At 35.2% G+C, this 20735-nt stretch overlaps 1 protein-coding gene across 2 annotated transcripts in view; it reads right to left on the minus strand.

Annotated features, from left to right (window-relative positions):
- LOC107697970 (inactive dipeptidyl peptidase 10-like) overlaps positions 1 to 20735 on the minus strand; it is a 47246-nt gene that overhangs the window by 3820 nt on the left and 22691 nt on the right. For both annotated transcript variants that reach the window (XM_016498870.1, XM_016498869.1), the window contains exons 6-21: positions 15240 to 15292; positions 14586 to 14667; positions 13778 to 13898; positions 13353 to 13507; positions 13074 to 13171; positions 11251 to 11374; positions 9665 to 9709; positions 9361 to 9465; positions 8452 to 8543; positions 7817 to 7864; positions 6076 to 6194; positions 5936 to 5983; positions 4860 to 4958; positions 4354 to 4420; positions 2690 to 2884; positions 2377 to 2431 (exon numbers count right to left, since the gene is read on the minus strand). In XM_016498870.1, the coding sequence (XP_016354356.1) occupies positions 2377 to 2431; positions 2690 to 2884; positions 4354 to 4420; positions 4860 to 4958; positions 5936 to 5983; positions 6076 to 6194; positions 7817 to 7864; positions 8452 to 8543; positions 9361 to 9465; positions 9665 to 9709; positions 11251 to 11374; positions 13074 to 13171; positions 13353 to 13507; positions 13778 to 13898; positions 14586 to 14667; positions 15240 to 15292 (1506 nt within the window). The remainder of the gene's footprint in view (positions 1 to 2376; positions 2432 to 2689; positions 2885 to 4353; positions 4421 to 4859; positions 4959 to 5935; positions 5984 to 6075; positions 6195 to 7816; positions 7865 to 8451; positions 8544 to 9360; positions 9466 to 9664; positions 9710 to 11250; positions 11375 to 13073; positions 13172 to 13352; positions 13508 to 13777; positions 13899 to 14585; positions 14668 to 15239; positions 15293 to 20735) is intronic.

The raw sequence follows: 20735 nt of genomic DNA on the forward strand, positions 1-20735 counted from the left end.
CAGCCTATTCCTTCAGTATAAAGCAAAGCCTGGAATTTTAGCCATAAGAAGAACGCGATGCGCGGTGCTATGCGCGGCTTGATTCAGCTAAAGATATCATTTAATAATATATAATCACTAATACATAATTAATATATAATCAGACTAAAGTATCAAAGCTGCCCACGCATGTGAAACAAATATTAAAGCATAAGCTCATTTGTTTACCCACGAACAGAAATAGGCCTACGAAAAATCTAGCTTAATTTTCGTTTGCCAGTTTTCAAACAGAACGAAATAATAATAATAATAATAATAATTATTATTATTATTATTATTAGTCTATTATTATTATTATTATTAGCCTATTACTAAATCTCTTTATTTCTTTATATTTCATATTTCAATTTGTTAAATCAAACTTCAGTCATTCAAATAAAGAAATATTAAGTGTTTAATATTAAATAAATAACTGTTTTGATCTGATCATAGCCTAAACGAGTCATGGGTCTGAGTGCAGTTATTGGATAGCACTATATTGTAGACAGATTGGAGATTAATCCTAATAAACATGCCGCTACAATTAAAACCATTACATTAAAATACATTTAAAACAGTGTATTTCAATAATTTCAGCAGCGTGCAGATCCTCGTTTATGTCAGACTGTGGCGACAGCAGCGCGGACAGTCGCTTAGCTCGCTCACATATACCATATATCTATAATAACGGGAAAACATATAGTTTTTATGACATAATATGTCATTACATGAAAAAATATGTCGTTTTAACGAGAAATTAGGTCGTTTTAACAAGATAATTATATCGTTTTTACGACATAACATCTCGTTTTTATGAGAAAAGATGCCGTTTTAACGAGATAATTATGTCGTATTAATGACATAACATCTAATTTTTATGAGAAAAGATGTAATTTTAATGAGAAAACATCTCATTATTACGAGAAAAAAACAACATCTTTTCTCATAAAAACGAGATATTATGTCATGTTATATTAACATGTTATGTTATGTAATTGAGTGGGGGAACAAAATATGTGTGTGGCAGCAATGCGTCACCATAATATCCTAAGTGAGAATATGATGCAAGTCTACAAAGGGATTTGTTTGCTAAGAAGATGTGTATTAAAGCAATAGGCCACAAGAGGCAGAGCATTAGATCCATTTGACCACTTTTAAGTCGTGTTATTTGAAATGATGCAATGCAAAAATCAGTTTAATGCAATGGCTAATGGTTTTTAGACACCAATGTTCAATAAACAATTCCATTTATAATAGTAACTACAACTACATCACATTTTCTATTCTTAAGTAAATATGGGTGGAGCTTGCAGTATTAGAATGTTAGGGTCACTATGCAGTTGCTAAGGTGTTCAGGGGTCAGTTGCATAAACATAGCCACTATGTTAAGACTGTGTCTTCAGAACTAGTTTGACCATCAAGTAGCTAGCCACAAGAGGTAATCAGACTTACATTTTGGGTTCAGATTAGACCATTCTCCCTTTTTATAACTGACTTTAAAAAGTTATGACCAGTCTTGAAGAAGAAAAAAATTAGGTGACTAACTTTTTAAGACTAGGCTAAGCAGTTTATGCAACTGGTCCCAGAGTGTTTTTTAACACATTGCTAAGGTGCTATATATAAAATAGAGTGCAACAGTTGGGTCCTGAAAGTAAAAATTCCATTATTTTCTCAATAACTCAATAACTCTATAACTTACAAACATTTTAATATAGACTTGTGAGTTCTGAGGTTGTTATTTAATGGTATATGCTTTAGTTACATCCATCAGTTCACATTATTTCAATTTATTATATTATATACTATATATTATATATTTTTTAAAGAATTGTGTTTAACAGTGAATTTACTGGTGAAAAACTACATTACCCATGATGCTGTGAGGAAAATTCCACCAATCAGAGTTGCGGCAAGCAAATTGCACCAAAAGAGCTCGGCAGGGAATGCCTACTCCCATAAATCACCTTGAATGATATAATCACACCAGTCTTGACGCACTCTCAAAATACTTAAAGGTTTGTATATATACTGTATATATATATAGTTTGTACTTTTGTCTTTTTGTCCAATTTTCAAATACTCCTCTGCTTCAAATGAAAGTTTGTAATGTTTTGATTCACCTCGAAGCTGGTTGGTTTGGTTCATGGTTTTTAATGTTTTAATGAATACTTTTTTTAAATCCCTACGGAAAAAAATTCTTCCAGAGCCAACACCTTGGAAAAGTGGGCGGATACAGTTGCACTCTATAGATCATTAGCCTAACTGTAGGCTGTTTACAGTTTCCAACTTGCATAAATCAGCTATTTATTCAAATGTGACTCATTCAATCAGAAGTTTTAGTTTGAACATATATTTTACCTTTCCATAAACAGCAATTCTTCTCCCATCAATGTACGGCAACTGCATTAACCATCTGAAATAAAACATGCGAATTTCAGGTGGCATTTAGGAGTTATGATAAATGGCTGGTGTTTTATAATCAGCCAACATATTAACTCTGCGGAGACCTAAACATTGCTTTTTTGCCTGGAGCAAGAAATTTGAAAGAAAACCCAGCGTCTGCTTTAGAGCATAAAGCATTTCCTAATCAGATATTTTGTGGCGTAATGTGCAAAATTACTTTACTAACAGAGGTATTACTCTTAATAACTGAAAAGAGAGAACGACTCACTCCACGACTCCAAGCTTATCTTTAATGCGGAGGGAACTGAGCTTGCGAGGGTCCAGGGTGCTGCTTTTCTGTCCCTGCGAGACCCGGCTTCTGCTGTCGATCCAGGCCAGCGCCACACCATGCAGGCTGGATAAAACCTCTGGCCAGCCCAGGGCAAACTCCTCCATTACCGACTGCCTCCCAGGAATACTGTCACTAAGGGTGCAGAGAACGGATGGGTTGAGGTGTTGACATATAATGTCACATTGTAGATTAAAAAGACATCAGCACACTGATCTTCATTCTGTAAATGTGTTCGCAATTGCTGAACACTTCTTGCATCTCAATCGAGCATGTGCAAATTGCTTATTAATAACGCAGCATTCATAAATCATGTAGCCTAACCAACTAAGGCGAGGGCGAGAAGAGTCCTAACTAGATTTGCATTTCCACAAGGAGATACTGCCGCTTGCAAGGCAAGAAATAAGTCTTAGGCAAGCTTAAGTTTTGGGCTTTGGTTTGGTGTGAGAATCAGAGCTGATTTGTCACTGTCAGGACACTCGGCACGTATCTTGTTTTCTTAATGCAACACTGACCATAGTACATACTGCCTAGTAAAGTGTAGACATTAGCTCACCATGAATGTTTCAAGCTGTAGCATGCTACATTCTTGTCACATGTATTAATTCAGCAAATCTTGGTTTCATTTTTTAAAAATAAATCTTTTGGCATTTTTTATTTCAATTTTGTGTAGAATTTGAAAGTTTAATCAAATAATAAGTCAAAAAAAGAGATCCATCATGATGGTTCATCCATCATGTTGGAAATGGAAGGTCAAGTTGAGCAACTTCTCATAATTGTGACTTCGTATCTCACAAATGTCAAAATTTGAAATTGTTGCTAATTTATTTCTCAAATTTGTTTCTTTATAATTCATATTTAAACCACACATTTGCAACTTTTATATCTCTCAATGCGACTTTACACACTACAGTTGAAAATTTTGGGTTCAAATTTTTTTTTGTTGAAAGAAATTCATATTTTCACTCAGCAAGGATGCATTAAATTGATCAAAAGTGACAGCAAAGATATTTATAGCGTGACAAAAGATTTCTATTTCAAATAAATGCTGTTCTTTTGAACTTTCTATTCATCAAAGAATCCTGTAAAAAGATGTAAAATGTTTCCACAAAAACATTAAGCAGTACTACTGTATCCAACATGGATAATAATAAATGTGTCTTGAGCAGCAAATCAGCAGATTAGAATGATTTCTGAAGGATCATGTGACACTGAAGACTGAAGTAATGATGCTGAAAATTCAGCTTTGCATCAAAGGAATAAATTACATTTTAAAAATATAAAACTAAAACTTAACTAAAATAGAAAACAGTTATTTTAAATTGTAATAACATATTAGAATAGAATTAGAATATTACTGTTTTATTGATCAAATAAATGCAGCCTTGATGAGCATAAGAGATTTCTTTCAAAAACATAAAAAAATCTTACCAACCTCAAACTGCTGAATTGTAGTGTCTCACATAACATGACTTTTTAGACACATTTTATCTCATAATTACCTGACTCATTTTTTTTTTCAAAAAAAAGGGCTTCCATACAATACAATGCTGCCTTATTAACAGTATCATACAGGCACTGCTGAAGTGTGGAGAGACACTTACATGATAATAAGGAGAGGATGCAGGTTTCCTCCGTACCCAGGAGGCAGGGACATCTTTAGATCTAGGTCTGTAATTATTCGCAAAGGCAGTTAAAACAGAACAAACGTCCGTTTCTACTGTATCATACTGCAAGGAAGTCTGGGTAACGACTCATCAATATTCTAACCACTGGCAAATGAGCTCCCATGAGCCTGCTGGTTTTTAACAAACTCTCAGTAATACACACACACATGCACAAACAAACACAGTCAGGGGACCTGATGTACAGTACATGTGCAATTTATATACACATGCAAACCTCCCCTTACACGTCACATAAGCAAAAATACACACGCTGCAATAGGCTTCCCCCAAAGGCATCACTAATGGTACAGCTGTGAGGATCCAATTAGCAAAACCGAAACAATTATCTGATTGATTCTTAAATCTAGTTGGCTTTGTAAAAGGTTGAGATCAATTTATGCTGAAAGGAGGAATGTAATCAGTTACTTAAGAAATCTTTTTACCGCTGTTGTCAGAGGAAAGTGTCTGGAAAACTGTCTCAGAGAGTCTCTTGGTTTCAAGAGACATAGCGAGGAGGCTGTTGTCTTCCACCACTGTGTATCCTGCAAGGAAAGCACACAAACTTAATACATTTTTGGCATAAAACCAGAACAGTTCACCACCTTGGAGTATTTAAATATTAAGACTGTGAAATAATGAATCCAGATAATAAAATACAAGATGCCATGAAAGACTTTTAGATGTTTTAGAGAACACTCTCACTACAACAAACTCTAAAAATACCTACTGGGGTGCTTTCATACGAAAATATAATGAATTTTTTTCTCAGAATCATATTGGCAATTAAAGTGAGTGAAGTAATGCTGCTTGGGTGGTTCTATGCGATCATTAAGGTGTTCTAGGTAGTTTATAGGTGGTTCTCTATGATATTCTAGTCCTTAGATATGGTTCAGAGCCCTCCTTCAATGCAAGTACTATAGATCAAAAGTTTAGTGTCTGTATGATTTTTTTAATTGCAGAAGTCTCTTATGCTCACCAAGGCTGCATTTATTTGAAAGAAAATAGCAATATTGTGAAATATTATTTCAATTTAAAAGAACCGTTTTCTGTTTTATAAGAATATATTTTGAAATGTAATTTATTCCTGTGATGCAAAGCTGAATTTTCAGCATCATTACTCCAGTCTTCAGTGTCACATGATCCTTCAGAAATCATTCTAATATACTGTTTTGCTGCTAAGGAAACATTTCTTAATGTCAGTGTTGAAAACAGCTGTGCTGAATAAGTTTGCGGTTTTTTTTTCCGTTTTTTTTTGAGGAACAAAGTTACAGTACAAACATCTAGGACAAATTCCACAGACAAGGAATTCAAACAATCCCATAATCCAAAGTATGAACAATAATAACAGTCATATTTGACATAAATGCTTAATACGGCAAACTATAACAATGTTCACTAAGGTGCATTTATACATAAACAATTCTTGTTTTTTGACACAATTGTATTAGCAATTAAAATCTTTCTTTCTGTTATACAACCACAAACGGCTTGTTATGAGAAAAATATTAATTCTACTCACTGGAAGGGTCACTTGTGCTGTGAATAGTCACCTTTGGGACACCCGGGCCTGAAAAAGTATAACAGAGATGAGAAACATCAATCTATTTTCATCTACCTAAGTGTGTTTACATTTGTGCATGAGAGACGGTGTGATCTTACCCAAGCAATAGAGGGTAAAGTATGTCTGATTGGGGCTGAAGTCTGCTTTGAAGACACTGCATCGCTCAAACAGGTTGCTTGTCAGACACTGGCGATGAAACACTCCTCCGAGCTCCACACTAGTCAACAAGCATGCATTTCATTATTTCACAATTCATCATCAATGTTAATGCTATCGACGACAATCAAACTACTCTGACACTTAAAGTACTCTGACAGTTAAAGTAAAAGTTTATGCAAAAATAAACACACATAATTTAGTCAATCTCATGTCTTTCCAAACCTATCTGACCTTCTTCTGTGAAACCAAAATAAAACATTTTTAATAATGTTCATGCTACGTATAGTAATCAGGACTGTCAAAATGAGATTTAACAGCTAAACTTAAAAATAAACTTTTTGGCTCTTGACAGCCCACTGTACTGTATAAAAAAAGCATTGTGAACACTGAAATGTCTCTTTTTGTATTTCGTAGAAGTCAGTCAGTCATAAAGAATGACATGGGAAAGAGTTTTCAGAATTTACACTAACGTTCAAAAGTTTGGTAAGAAGTCTCATATGATCATCAAGACTGCATTTATTTGATCAATAATACAGCAAAAAAATAAAAATAAACAATAATAGTGTCAAATATTACCATTTAAAATAACTGTTTTCTATTTTAATATATTTCAAAATGCTATTTATACCCGTGATGGCAAAGCTGAATTTTCAGCATCATTACTCCAGTCTTCAGTGTCACATGATCCTTCAGAAATCATTCTAATATGCTGATTTGCTGCTTAAGAAACATTTCTTCTTATTATCAACATTGCGAACAGTTGTGCTGCTTAATACTTCTGTGGAAACTGTGATCCATTTTTGAAGGATTCTTTGATGAATATAATGTTCAAAAGAATTTATTTGAAAAAAAAATGTTTAACATTATAAATGTCTTTACTGTCATTTTGATTAAATTAATGCATCCTTGATGAATAAAAATTTACTTATTTAAATATAGTACAACAGTGTTCATTTCTGGCTGAACTGTCCCTATAAATTCCAGTGCATTATACACACACACATGCTGATTGTTTTCCATTATCCACTTGCGTTAAGCCCAATGCTGGACCTTTGCACTTTCATCATATTGCTTGGATAGTCGCAATAAAAAATCTATGAGAACTTGTGGCCCACAGAGAGCAAGTGAGAGTCTTAAAGCATTAATCAAAGGTTAGAGAACACCCTTTAAATCGCTGTGAGGCGCAGCACCTCCCCCTCTGCCCATCTCCTTTTCAACCTTCTCTCTCTCTCTGCCTCTCGCGTTCTCTCTCTCTCTCTCTCTCTCTCTCTCTAAGCTGCCGTTCCTGTTAAATGAATTAGCCGGGCTTCTTGCCTGGAGCTCACTAGAGGGGAAAAAAGTCTATTGGCTTTTCACAAATGTCCCCGAAATGCATCTCAGATGTAGAGTAGAAAGATTTAATTGATTACAACACAAGTCATCAATGAACATACATACTCAGAAATTGGAACGTCAATGCGGATGCAGAATATCAACATGTAATGAGGACATGGACGTCCAAAATCCACGAACATATTGAGAAAATGAAATATCTCACAACACAACAGGATATGCAAATGCTGTCAGACTGATTTAGACGCAAATGCGCAGCACAGCATGAGAGGTACAGAATTCCTAGACAGTGATGATAAAATACTCAATTACAGCTTAAAAGACGTATCGGATTGGGACAGAACCTACCTGTATAAGTGTCTGCTCTGCTGCGACTCCTCCGTACTCAGAAAATAGCTACAGGGGAAAGACACATTAAGTACATCTGAAAAGGTTTTTGAGTTACTATTTGTAGACAGTCATTTATCCTCTTATAATAGAGGCTACCTCCACATACTACCTTCGTACAGCTGCATACTAAGTAGGTTTGTAGCGGTTACACATGCAAAGTAGGGAAGTCAGTGCTATGCATTCATTTCTGTCAGTACCAGATTAATTGTAAGTCATCGATTTGCGGGCCTAAACTTTGATTTGAGCTATAGATCTGACTACTTATAAATATTCATGCATTGAAAAGATGACAAAAACATTTTTTTCTGTAAAGCTATGACTTCTGGGATGGTTTTTCAAGAGGGTTTGTTTTATGCGGTTGCAATTAGAGAACAAAGACGGAGAGAAAATGACAGAGTCGTTACAGCCAATTCAAAATTTAATTACTGTATTAATTTTAATTAAGTGCCATCTTTGCTAAATGGGATCGCTAGGCGTAAATAATTCAATAATTACTCATATTAGGTAGTTCGGTTGACTATGGGATGCTTTACGACACAGTCTTGAGGCTTTCGAGTTGAAATGGTTTGCTCATAAAATTCGATCTGTCATACATTTTATCGTTCTCCTCGTCAAGGGCACACAGTGAGGTTACATCCCAGTTCCCTGATGTTAGAAAGCGAGGAGAAACAGAAGGAGTGGAAGTCTAAAGGAAAAGAAAGAGAAAGAGATAGATAAAGCTTACTAGAGAAGGCAAGCTATAATGGAAAGCATTGGGCAGGAAGATAAGAAAACAATAAATTGAAGTGTCAGAGTGCAAAACACGATCTAAAGAAAATATAAGTTATAATAAATGCATTTAAAAATATTTATATAAAAATAAGAAATAAAACAAATATTATTAAGAAGAAATACTGTAATATATATAAATAAGATTTAAAGAGAAGGCGGGTTATGATGGCAAGCAGTGGACAGAAAGATAAGGAAACTTAGATTTAAGTGTCAGAGTGCGATACCTGATTTAAAGAAAATAAAAAAAGTTATAATAAATATATTTATATAATATTTATAAAAAATATAATGAAAAAAATTATATATAATATTATTGATATTAGTTGTAGTAGTAGTAGTAGTATTATATTTTTTGTTGCATTTTATTATTAGTTTTTTATCTCTGTTATTTAGGAATATAAGAACAGATCATGACACGTGTTACTTCAAGCTCGTTATATACATTTGTAAATGACTTTGAATAAAGCAAACAGAAATCTAAATTAAGAGCTAGTGCACCTGAAAACCTAACTATTTATCCAAATCAAAAGTCTTACACTTCAATAAAGAGAAAGATTTCACAATGCAATGGGGAGAAACACTTTACAATACACAGGGGTTCAACATCGCCCCCACACATCCATAAAAAGTCACATATACGCTGGGTACTTCAGGTTTCTAATCACGAAGTTAATAAGTGCATCTAATTTCAGTGTGCATAACGCGAGTAAGAAATTATTCTACCCACAGACCTGAGCAGGGAGGCTGGCGATGTGGAGAAACTCCCCACGGGCCCCTTGCTTGGCAGGCAGGATGAGGTAAAACAGAGAACCATCTGCCGTGAACAACGGCTCCTCCTGTAGGACAAGCCACCATCAATATACTTTCCTCTAACAGATCAACGAGAGACGACATCATTTTGATGCAATTCATTTCCGTCCGAGGTGGATGCAGCTTTTAGGAACCGAGGAATGCAGCCTGAGAACTGATTACATGCCTCCCTTGAGAGAGTGAAAGAGAGAGAGTGAAAGAGAGAGAGCGAGAGGCTGAACTTACCTGCCGCTGGTTGTTGTGCCAGAAGTCCATCGCCATTTGGTGCCTCTGAAGATTAAAGACGTTTTAACAGGATTAGACATGTCATATATTATAAGTAAAATATGTGTTTAAATCATTTGTTCTCTTCTGCCTGCCAGGGAGAGTTGTACATCATAACTCCACGGCTAACGCCGAGTTTCAATCTATCCGTCATTCTCATTGGCATCACATTAAGGAAGTGCATGTTTCATTTTTATCTGCAGTTTAGATGTGCTGTCAGGAAAATCTAGAGTTCCACATCTGTTCCATTAGGCTGCTCTTAAGTGAACTTTATTTAAGATATAAGCAACATATTTCCTCTATTTTTACATTTAGATTACTTTTGCCATCAAATATCCATTTTTCATATTGTACATTATAATTTTGTTATGCCTAAAGTAGCTTGTAGCATTTAAAAAAAAAAAATTTTCTTCATTTTTTATTATTAAGACAAAATAATATATAATTTTAATATCAACCATTATATTGGTTATGGGTCAGAACATGGAAATAATTATCAGCTTGTCTTACCATCCAGAAGTTTAAAGTGCATTGCTTGTTAAGTAAATAAGTGTAACAGTGACTGCCCACAGTGGCTAAAGTTCCTGAACTGTTTTCACATTCATTTTTTCATTCATATTTTATTCAGCAAGGGCGTACGTATTAAATTGATCAAAATTGACAGTAATGGCATTTATAAAGATTTCTGTTTCAAATAAATGCCTTTGAACTTTCTATTCATAAATGAATCTTTAAAGAAAAAAAAACATTCTATATAAAAAGGAGTTTCCACAAAAATATTAAACAGTGAAACTGTTTCAACATTGATAATAATAAGAAATGTTTCTTGAGCACCAAATCAACATATTAGAATGATTTCTGAAAGATCATGTGACTCTGAAGTACTTTTGAACAGCAGAGTATATACATTTCTGTATATAATATTATATGTAACAAAGTTGAATATTAAGTAATCTGTGTGGAGACTAATTTTTTTAATTAAACTGAAATCCCTTAATAAAAAAATTATGCCATCAACAGAATCATCCATCATTGCTTAACAACCTTAGAGCACATTTTTATTTATACATTATACATTATTGCTAAAAATCCATTTCTCGATGGAGAAAATGAATGGGATTTGTACTTTCAGAACACGACAGTTGCACTCTGTTGTGTATTTCAGCACAGCTCCCAATGCCTCCAATTATAAAGCACTGTTGACAGATTTGTCAACACACAGAGTGTAGAAATCAAACAAGGACTGCACATCTCTGTCAGACGCAGACACTCCTGTGCACATGCATTCAATCGCTCACTAGCACATACATAAAAAGGCAGTGACCTTTAGGTGTTAAGACCAGCTACACATTACAACTGAGGCTTAAAAGTAAAGCCGAGTTAGTCTTTCACGCCTCCAGAAGGAAATTATAGGCTGAGTCGGCAGAATAGAAGTAAGAGATTCTCTGCATGTTCTGAGCAGAATACAAAATGAGAACAGAATCGATGGACACTTTTCAGGTAAAGATACCCAGTGGGCTGCAGTGGATGAGCTGGTAACCCCTCACCTCCGAGCAGGCTCCTGTCGTGGCCTCACACACACACAGCACAGACTGGTTCTGGACCCGGTTCAACCAGCGCACAGTCAGACAAGTGCTGCTTATCCAGCTCACCATAGAGATGTAGTTATCTCTAGAGAAAGACGAGTAAGGAAGACAAAAAGAAAGAGAAGGAGAGAGTGTACAGTGCATTCAGAATCACTACTTAAATTATTTATTAAGATACTATCTTGAAAATATAAATTTAAATAGGAATGTAGACACTCCCATATAGGGTTATTATACAACCCCAATTCCAGAAAAGTTGGGACGTTTGGTGAAATGCCATAAAATCAAGAATATGTTATTTGTTCATTCTCTTTAACCTTTATTTAATTGACTAAAGTACAAAGAAAAAAAATCCAATGTTTTCACTGGCCAACTTAATTTCATTTTGTAAATATAAACAAATTTTGATTTTAATGGCTGCAACACACTCCAAAAAAGTTGGGACACATCAACTTTCCTTTTAATTATAGTGTTTAGGAGTTTGTTTGGGAATTGAGGATACTAATTCATAAAAGTTTAGCAAGCAAAAATTTTGTCCAATCTCACTTGATACAAGACTTCAGATGCTCAGCAGTCTGTGATCGTCATTGTCTGATTCTCCTTTTCATGACTGGCCAGATCTCTGTAGCAAAATGAGACTTTAAGCACAAGGGACTCACCTTGGAAAAAAAAACGTTTAATAAAATCATGCTCTGGGGATGATTTTTCACCAGGAGGAACTGGAAAGGACAAAATTCAGCCTGGAAGCTATGCTTGGAGTGAAGATTAATTTTCCAGCATGACAAAGACTCAAAGCACAGCAAAAACAATAAAGAATGGCTTAAATACAGAAGGTTGGTATTATGGAGCGGCACAGCCTGAGCCCAGACTTGAATCCAATTGAAAATCAGCAGTAAGACCTGAAATTGCTGTCCACCAGCATTCTCCATCTAATCTGGTAGAGCAGAAACATATTTGCGCTGAAGAATGGCCAATAATTCTACAATCTAAATGCGGAAAGCTCACACCGACAAACCTGGGATGATGCAGGCTGTACTTTTTGCTACAGGACTATGGGACTGTACAAAGAACTGAGGGGGTTGGGGACAACATAAAAAAAATCCTCATTGCAAATGTAATAAAATCTTCAGTGAGTAACATCAAACCACTCTCAATAATCCATTGCATGATGTTGCCCAACAAACCCATTTTCTTCAGTTTGCAAATGCATGATGCATTTAAAATGCCGGTAACACTTTTATTTTAGGGTTTCTTAACTAGTTGCTTATTAGCATGCATATTACTAGAATATTAGCCATTTATTAGTACTAATTAAGCACATATTAATGCCTTATTCTACATGACCTAATTCTACATCCCTAATCCTACCCAATACCTAAACCTAACAACTACCTTACTAACTATTAATAAGCAGCAAATTAGGAATTTATTGAGAGAAAAGTCATAGTTCATAGTGAATAAGTGTTCCCTATTCTAAAGTGTTACCATTCACATTTGTTAGAGACTAAACTTGATTTTAGAGTCATAAATTATTTGCATATCATGAAGAATTGCTTGAATGTGTTTGTTGCCTACGACCAACACTGCGACAGTGAAATGAATACAAATGATTTGCAATTGCTTTAACATTATAAATGTTTTTGTTTAATAATACATGCAATAGTCAGTTAAGACACATTTCACCTTTTTTAAAAAGGATATTAAAAATTAACACCTCTATATCCACAGCCTGTGCACTGCATATGCGTACTTGTGGACACACAATAATTAAAGACAAACTTCACCTGCTGTTCTGGGAGTCTGGAGGAATCATCTCTAATGTGTGTGCTGGACCGTATAAATTCACCACAAATAGACTGGCTGATGGGATTCTGGAACCCGCCTGTACAGAGCAAATACATTTAACATCATCAAACCAAAGAATAAATGCTCTTGCAGTCAGTAAATAGTGCATATATCTGCATTAATTATTCAATATAAACTTTTACTGTGATATTGGATTCATTTTGAGGCTTTTTCATCTTGTAAAACAAAATAGTTGGCTGTATGTCTACTGTTCTTACCTTTGGATAGGGGTAGAGGACATTAGAAGGGTAGATCCCACCCAGGAAGTGATGTATCTCCATAAAAGGAGTTGCTGTGTTGTTAATAGACAGATATGCCAGGCGTGCGCCGTCTTTGGCCCACCAGAATGCAGGATATTTCAGCAGTATCTCCTCTAAATTTTAATAAGGTGAGACAGACATGAAATTTTGATGAGGCTAATTAACCCATACGTATACCTACGCAGATTATCATAAATCTCATTTAACTATCTCATTGTGTATTTATGAGGCCAAATGTGATAATAATCTCTTTGTGAACACTGCAATGTCTTCAAGGGGTTGTCAAAATTGTCTCAAAGAAACCCATAGAATTAAGGTGACTCATTAAAGTGATGGACTGCAGTGAGAGTATCGAAGGGGACGACATGTCCAATATCACTGACCCTCATAGGTCCAATCAGACAGCCCATTAACCACCATTCCGTTTCTGCCCGTGGCTGTCAGACGCATCGCTTTGCTGGAAACATCTGGCTTGTAGTAGATGTCATTCTCAAAGACATAGGCCTGGAGTCAACAAAGAGACACAGCCAGCATTAATACAGACAGATCAAACCGTATTCCAAGAGTATTACAAGGATATTCAAAAATTATGAGGGCTGAGTCCACATTAACAGCTAGAATATTACAGTTTCATAATTATTTTAATGTTATGGCCTATAATACAATGTTATACTATATTGCCAAAGTAAATGAAAACCTTTTTTTTTTCTTGACTCATCATTTGATCAGACTGCCAGAGATTACATAACCTTTTATAAACATCAAAAATACATTTAAAAATAAAAATTATAATAAAAAACATTATTTGAAATAAAATAAAACATACAAATATAAAATGAAAAACTTTTTTATATATTTTATATCAGCTAGTTGCCACAATTTCTCATTTTCTGAAGTACTAAAATTACTAAATGTAAATAAACTAAAACTTAATTAAAAAAAAACTATATAGACATGTTTTAAAAAAATACTAAAAATGACAAAAAGACAACTAAATTACAACAACTTTAAAAAAAACAGACTAACTCAAAAATGTAAAACTTAAATAGTATCAGTGATGCTAAAATGCACAGTATATACGGAGCAGTATTCAGTAAGCTAGTATTCCACTCCAAACACAGCCTAAAAGTTCATTTTAAGGAGGCTCGCTATAGTAAAATAGACGGAGATTGACGGTGGGTTCATCCTCACCATCTGGTTCCCTTGAGGTCCCCATGCTGCATACTGAAGTACAGATATATCCTCCTCTGATGGGGTGAGGTCTGTAATCTCCCTAAGATAAGTACACAAAAATACACACACACCAAGACTGAACTATTACTCCACACACATTTGAAGCACTACATGGTACAAATTCATCAAGTTCTGGGTCATTTATAAAGTGCCTGAAAGGGTTAGTAAAAACAGCACGATGCAGATGCAGAGTTAATACAAAATGAATGTGAAGTATACAGAGAGGCAGGGGTCTGGTCATGCAATGAAACCACAGCTAAGGCTAAATAATCGGAGAACTCTGCCAAAACAAGCAAATGGGCTTCAAGACTAGTTTACGTTTCACTGCTGTGTCACAACCACAAGCAAAAAATCTCAGGCTTTTATCAACAAACAGAGCATAGCAAATCCCTGTCGGGCATTCAATAAATTGCAGGTTAGTGTAAAAACATTTCATCCAGCAGAGACCTGTCAACTCCAGAACAAATAGTACCTTTCCATACTTTTAAATAATCAATGCCTGATGGATAACATTGGATAAAAGCACAAACGCTGAGGGACATCTGGTCAGGTTTTTGGTTGTGCACATGCCCAGTGCAGGCCATGCAGAGAGGGAGCTCCATCTCTACCTACCCGCTGGCCACTGTGTAGATTGCAAAGGATGCTGTGAAGGACTGTGAGAATACCTGGAAAGGGGCAGAGGACATGGTAGATCCCTAAATTGTACACAAACACATAGGCTATGTACGGAATTGCATACTACCACAGTACGCCTTCTGTAGTATGTCTATCGTGACCACATTCAAATTTACAGTATGCCTGAAATTTCAGGATTTCTTACTTAACTTGCCGAATTGTGCAGTATAAGAACACAATGCAATGCGCTCAACTTGACCTTCCATTTCAAGTGTGAAGTTTGGTTGGGGTCTGGGGGGATTTTTTAGTATTTCTCTTTTGCTGCATTTATTTGATCAAAACTACACTCTAAAAAATGCTGGGCAAAATGGGGACAAACCCAGCAATTGGGTTGTTTTGACCCAGCGGTGGTTAAATGTTTAACCCAACTTTCTGGGTAGTAACCCAACCACTGGGTCAAAACAACCCAATTGCTGGGTTTGTCCCTATTTTACCCAGCACTGGGTTGTATTTAACCCAGCATTTTTTAGAGTGTACAGTAAAAACAGCAATATTGTAAAATATTATTACAATTGTTTTCTGTTTAGATATATTTAAAAGTGTAATTTATTCCTGTGATGGCAAAGCAGAATTTTCAGCATCATTACTCCAGTCTTCAATGTCACATGATTTTTCCGAAATCATTCTAATATGCTGATTTGGTGCTCAAGAAACATTTATTATCAATGTTGAAAACAGTTGGGCTGCTTAATATTTTTATCGAAACTGTAATGCATTCTTTGATTAATAAAAGTTAAAAAGAACAACAACGTAACGCATCCTTGCCGAATTAAGTATTAAGTACTACTTAATTTTCATCTTTATTAAATATAAATATTTATACATGGAACATAGTGAGACCATGTGACAACAATGTAGCACATTGCTATTGCTATATATATATATTTTTTTAAAGGAGCCTGTAATATACTATTTTAAACAATAGTCTGTATATACTGTGTAGTATGCAGTATGCTTGTATTCTGAACAAAGCACACACACACTCACATACAGTTTGCACCGCTCATAATCTCTTTCATTCTCTCACTGCATGACAACACAATTGTGTTAATGGATCATTTCAATTTCAAGCTTCATTTAGCTGATTCGTCTGAGGAACACCATGAACAAAAGAAGCAATTCTTTAGAAAACATTTGAATTTATTTCACAGTCAGTAGCTGGAAGGGATGCCGGAAGGCTTGACTCTTATTAGAATGGTATATCACATGTATGGGATCATATGACAGAATGATAGCGGCACATGCCCTGCCTCTATCAGCGTGATCATTGGGAACAATATCCCTAAAAAAACAAAACAAGGATCCACTTGTATAGCATATTCACACACAAACCCATTCCACTGGATTAGCATGTCAAAGATGACCTAAATCAATAGAAGTGTCCTTTGGGCCTCTAAGGACAATTGTGCATTTCGTCAGTACGGCAGGACAGTGTATTACAAAGCATTTGGCTATATGAAGATATATTGATTAGTTAGGTCTGTAATGATTTGTGTAAAATTAGATGTATCGATTGCTGCAGCATCAGTACAGAACACAGTGTGACAACAAGCTTCAAACTGCACTCGTTTCCCAAAAGCCTAATAGGATTGAAAGTCATGCCCTGTACTGCATACTAAAAACAGAACAGCCCACTGTCTTATACTGTCAAACAATTATTTCTTTAGGATGAATGTTTGAGGTCAGTAAGACTGTTTTTGAAAGAAATTAATACTTTTTTTTTCAGCAAGGTCGCATTAAATTGATCAAAAGGATGCTTTAAATAGATCACAGTTACAAAAGATTTCTATTTCAAATAAATGCTGTTCTTCTGAACCTTCAATTCATCAAAGAATCCTGAAAAAAAATGTATTAAGCAGCATAACTGTTTTTAATATAGATAATAAAAAAATGTTTCTTGAGCACCAAATCAGCATATTAGAATGATTTCTGAAGATCATGTGGCAATTTAATTATTTATTGCCATCACAGGAATAAATTATATTTTATATTATAATAATATTTCACAATACTGTTTTTACTGTATTTTGACATTTTTCTTTAAATGCAGCATTGGTAAGCATAAGAGACTTCTTTCAAAAATATTAAAATCTTACCGACCCCAAGCTTTTGAACAGTACTGTATCTCAATATTAAAATGACAGACATATGATTGTACGGCAGGTGAAAGTTGGAATCTCAAAGTGCCTAGTTCTGAGTTTTAGCACAATCCTTTTTACAGTCAAAATTCTCTTTTTGCAAGGATTCTCAAAATAATATCCATACAGTAAACACTGGAAGAAATATTGCTAACGTGGGAATCTGCATCATTGTGACACTGGCATATTAATCGTACTAATTTGCTCAATAATACTGAGCACGGTACTGATGCCCACACAATTCTCAGTGCCAAAAGTGCAAGATCTGCCCTAGTTTGCCTTCCCGCCTGCCTTTTTTCCTTTCGTTCTGTTCTCTTCTCTCTGTAGTGATGATTCTGACTGTAAAATCTTTTGATTCATGTTCATCACAATAAGTCTTCCTCTGCGCTTTCAGTCTCAGGTTGCCCTGGTTCACATAATGCGTACCTCTTCATTTCGAAATCTCTGTGGACGTTTTAGCTTTATTCCTCTAACTTTGACTTCCTTCCTCCTTGACTGTGACTTAAAAGTGATAGTCCACCAAAAAAAATTAAATATCTGTCATCATTTACTCAGCCTCATGTCATTCGAAATCCGATTTACTAGCTTTTTACGTTTTTTCCAGTTGACAGTGTAGCGTCTGGACCAATCAAAAACACAATTTTTCATTTGATTTAACAAATCGGTTATTCATTAGATTAACAAGTCGTCACAGACCCCTCACCCAATAGACTGGGCGCCAGGATGTCTGCGAATGACCACAGGCCACTGGTTACCATGGCAACCCCAACTTATGATTAATTATTCATATTTCCCTTATGAGCTGATTCGCTACAACAGGTACTTTTTCTATGTAATCACAATGGTTTAGGCTCTTAAGATTTGAATAAAGGTATAAATGTAACATAAAAGTCAAGTCAAATTCATTTATGTAGCAGTTTTCACAATAGTGTTTCAAAGCAGCTTTACAGAAATCATAATGTTAATGTTTATAATATCTCATATCTTCATGCCTTACACTCTAAAAAAATGCTGGGTTAAATATAACCCAGCGCTGGGTTGAAAAGGGACAAACCCAGCTATTGGGTTGTTTTGACCCAGCGGTTGGGCTGAGTCAAAACAACCCAATCGCTGGGTCAAAACAACCCAAAAGCTGGGTTTGTCCCTTTTCAACCCAGCGCTGGGTTATATTTAACCCAGCATTTTTTAGAGTGTATAGTCGCATTTAGATAATATAGTATACATTTTGAAATGATACAAGCAATAATAGATTTGTTATACAATATATACTGCTTTATGTGAGTGTACTGAATGTACGCAAGCAAAGTAGGATGTACTATATCTAACTTTTAACATATCACTGGGTGATAAAAAGAAGATGGTCATATACAACTATGTGAAGTGTTTTGAAGTCTTAAGACAGCTTTGTGTAAGAAACAGACCAAAATTTACAATGTTATTTACTGATCATGTCCCCCTCCAGTGAGCTGTTAACCACTGTGGCATCGAGTCAGTGAGAGTCAGTCAGTCATGAATGAATCATTCAGGGATTTGTTTCCCAAAAGCATTTTAACGCCTAAGTAGATCAAAGTGACCATTGGTGCCAACAGTTTGTATGATCTACTGCTTTTGGGAAACCCAGCTCACACCAGTCTTGTGAACCAGATCGACAGATTCATTAAAAAGATCTGACTCAGAAGCCATTCACAAATCAGATATTGCTATTTCTTTAATTAACTCTTATGAATGTTCCATGATTCAGCAATCAAGGTGTTTAGTAAATAATGACTTTTGGTCTGTTTCTTACACAAGAGCTATCATATGACTTCAGGTGACTTGGAATAAAGGGTACGAGTCATATGAAATATTTCTATGATGCTTTTGCGTCCTTTTAGAAGTTCTAAAGCCTTTTTTGTGTTCTGCAGAAGAAAGAAAGTCATATAGGACTGGAATGACATGTGGGTGAGTAAATGATGACAGATATCTTGTTTTTGGCTGAATTATCCTTACATTTTACATTTCCTATATCTAAGTGTCTCTGTATCTTTTGATTTCGCTCAGACTATCCTTTATACTGTCTTTTGCCATTTCTATTTCACTCTTTCAATATATATTTCCTTTTCCTTCACAACACTCACCTTCTGTCAGGGATTCATCACAGTCACTTCAGTCACCATCCAGGATAATTTTCATCCCATCTCTATGATTGATTTCGATTGGCCAGCATGATCTAAGGGCGACTGCAGATCACATCATTTTATCCTCGTCTTCTTCAGTCGCTGTAACCCTCCCCCCCTCCCTGTGTGATTTCTGTGCTGCTTTCAGTTCAGTTACTTGGGCTGCAAACTGCCTCAGTCAGCACATATTCTCTAGAGATAGCTGAAAGAGCGGGGGGGTAAAGGAAGAGAGACAGCGACTGTGACTAGAGGAGGTGGAGAACTAACAGAGAAATCCTGTTTCCCTGCAGATGTGACCACACAGATTGGCATCATTTATCCTGTGAGATAGGAAGCAACATCAAAAGAAAGGAATTCAACATTCCTGTTTCAGGACCATAAAGATTTTTTGCATTTTGCAGTTTCTTCATGAAAATTCAACATTTTATCCCAATTCTCAAGCAAAGAAAAAGCCAAAAACAAAAAAAACTAAAATATGTAAAATATAATATTTATTATTTAAATAGACAATTAACGTTTTGTGTAAAACGTCATGGTTGCATTTGTTGCATTGTATTACAACTTTTTCACTGTTATAAAGCATTGAGAATAATAATCAGTACATTTACATGAGCAGTTCTAATCAAGCTACAGTGGGCTACAGAATTAAACACTATTTTTTAATTATTATTTCTTTATTTAACAGGGGCAATGGACAGTCAAGGACTGCCCCAGAATTAGCTACAGAGCTAAATTTCATCTGCTGTCCATGCGTGTCACTGAAGTGTTTACATGACATTTTAAAAAGATTAATTATTGAAGATGAAAGATTAATTAGTCCAAATTAAGGTGCATGTAAACCTGCTAGTAGTGTGTACACCTACAGCACATCACAACTTGCTTCCATCATATTAAATGCTGCCGATCTAGACACTTTTTTCTCTGTCTATCCATAATAAACCGATTTAATTTACAAATATCATATAAATGAATTATAAAATGCTAAAACTGTTATTTTTACGGTTTTATAATTTTATTTTTTTTGCTATTGTACAATAACCCATGCAACATCAGTTTTATAAAATGTTGTATATAATTATTTACAATTACATTGTAAAATAAGGTAAGATTTTGTTTAATGTGTGTGTGTGTGTGTGTGT

The sequence above is a fragment of the Sinocyclocheilus anshuiensis genome, unplaced genomic scaffold (assembly GCF_001515605.1).
Source record: "Sinocyclocheilus anshuiensis isolate Anshui unplaced genomic scaffold, SAMN03320099.WGS_v1.1 scaffold78, whole genome shotgun sequence".
Lineage (NCBI taxonomy): Eukaryota > Metazoa > Chordata > Actinopteri > Cypriniformes > Cyprinidae > Sinocyclocheilus > Sinocyclocheilus anshuiensis.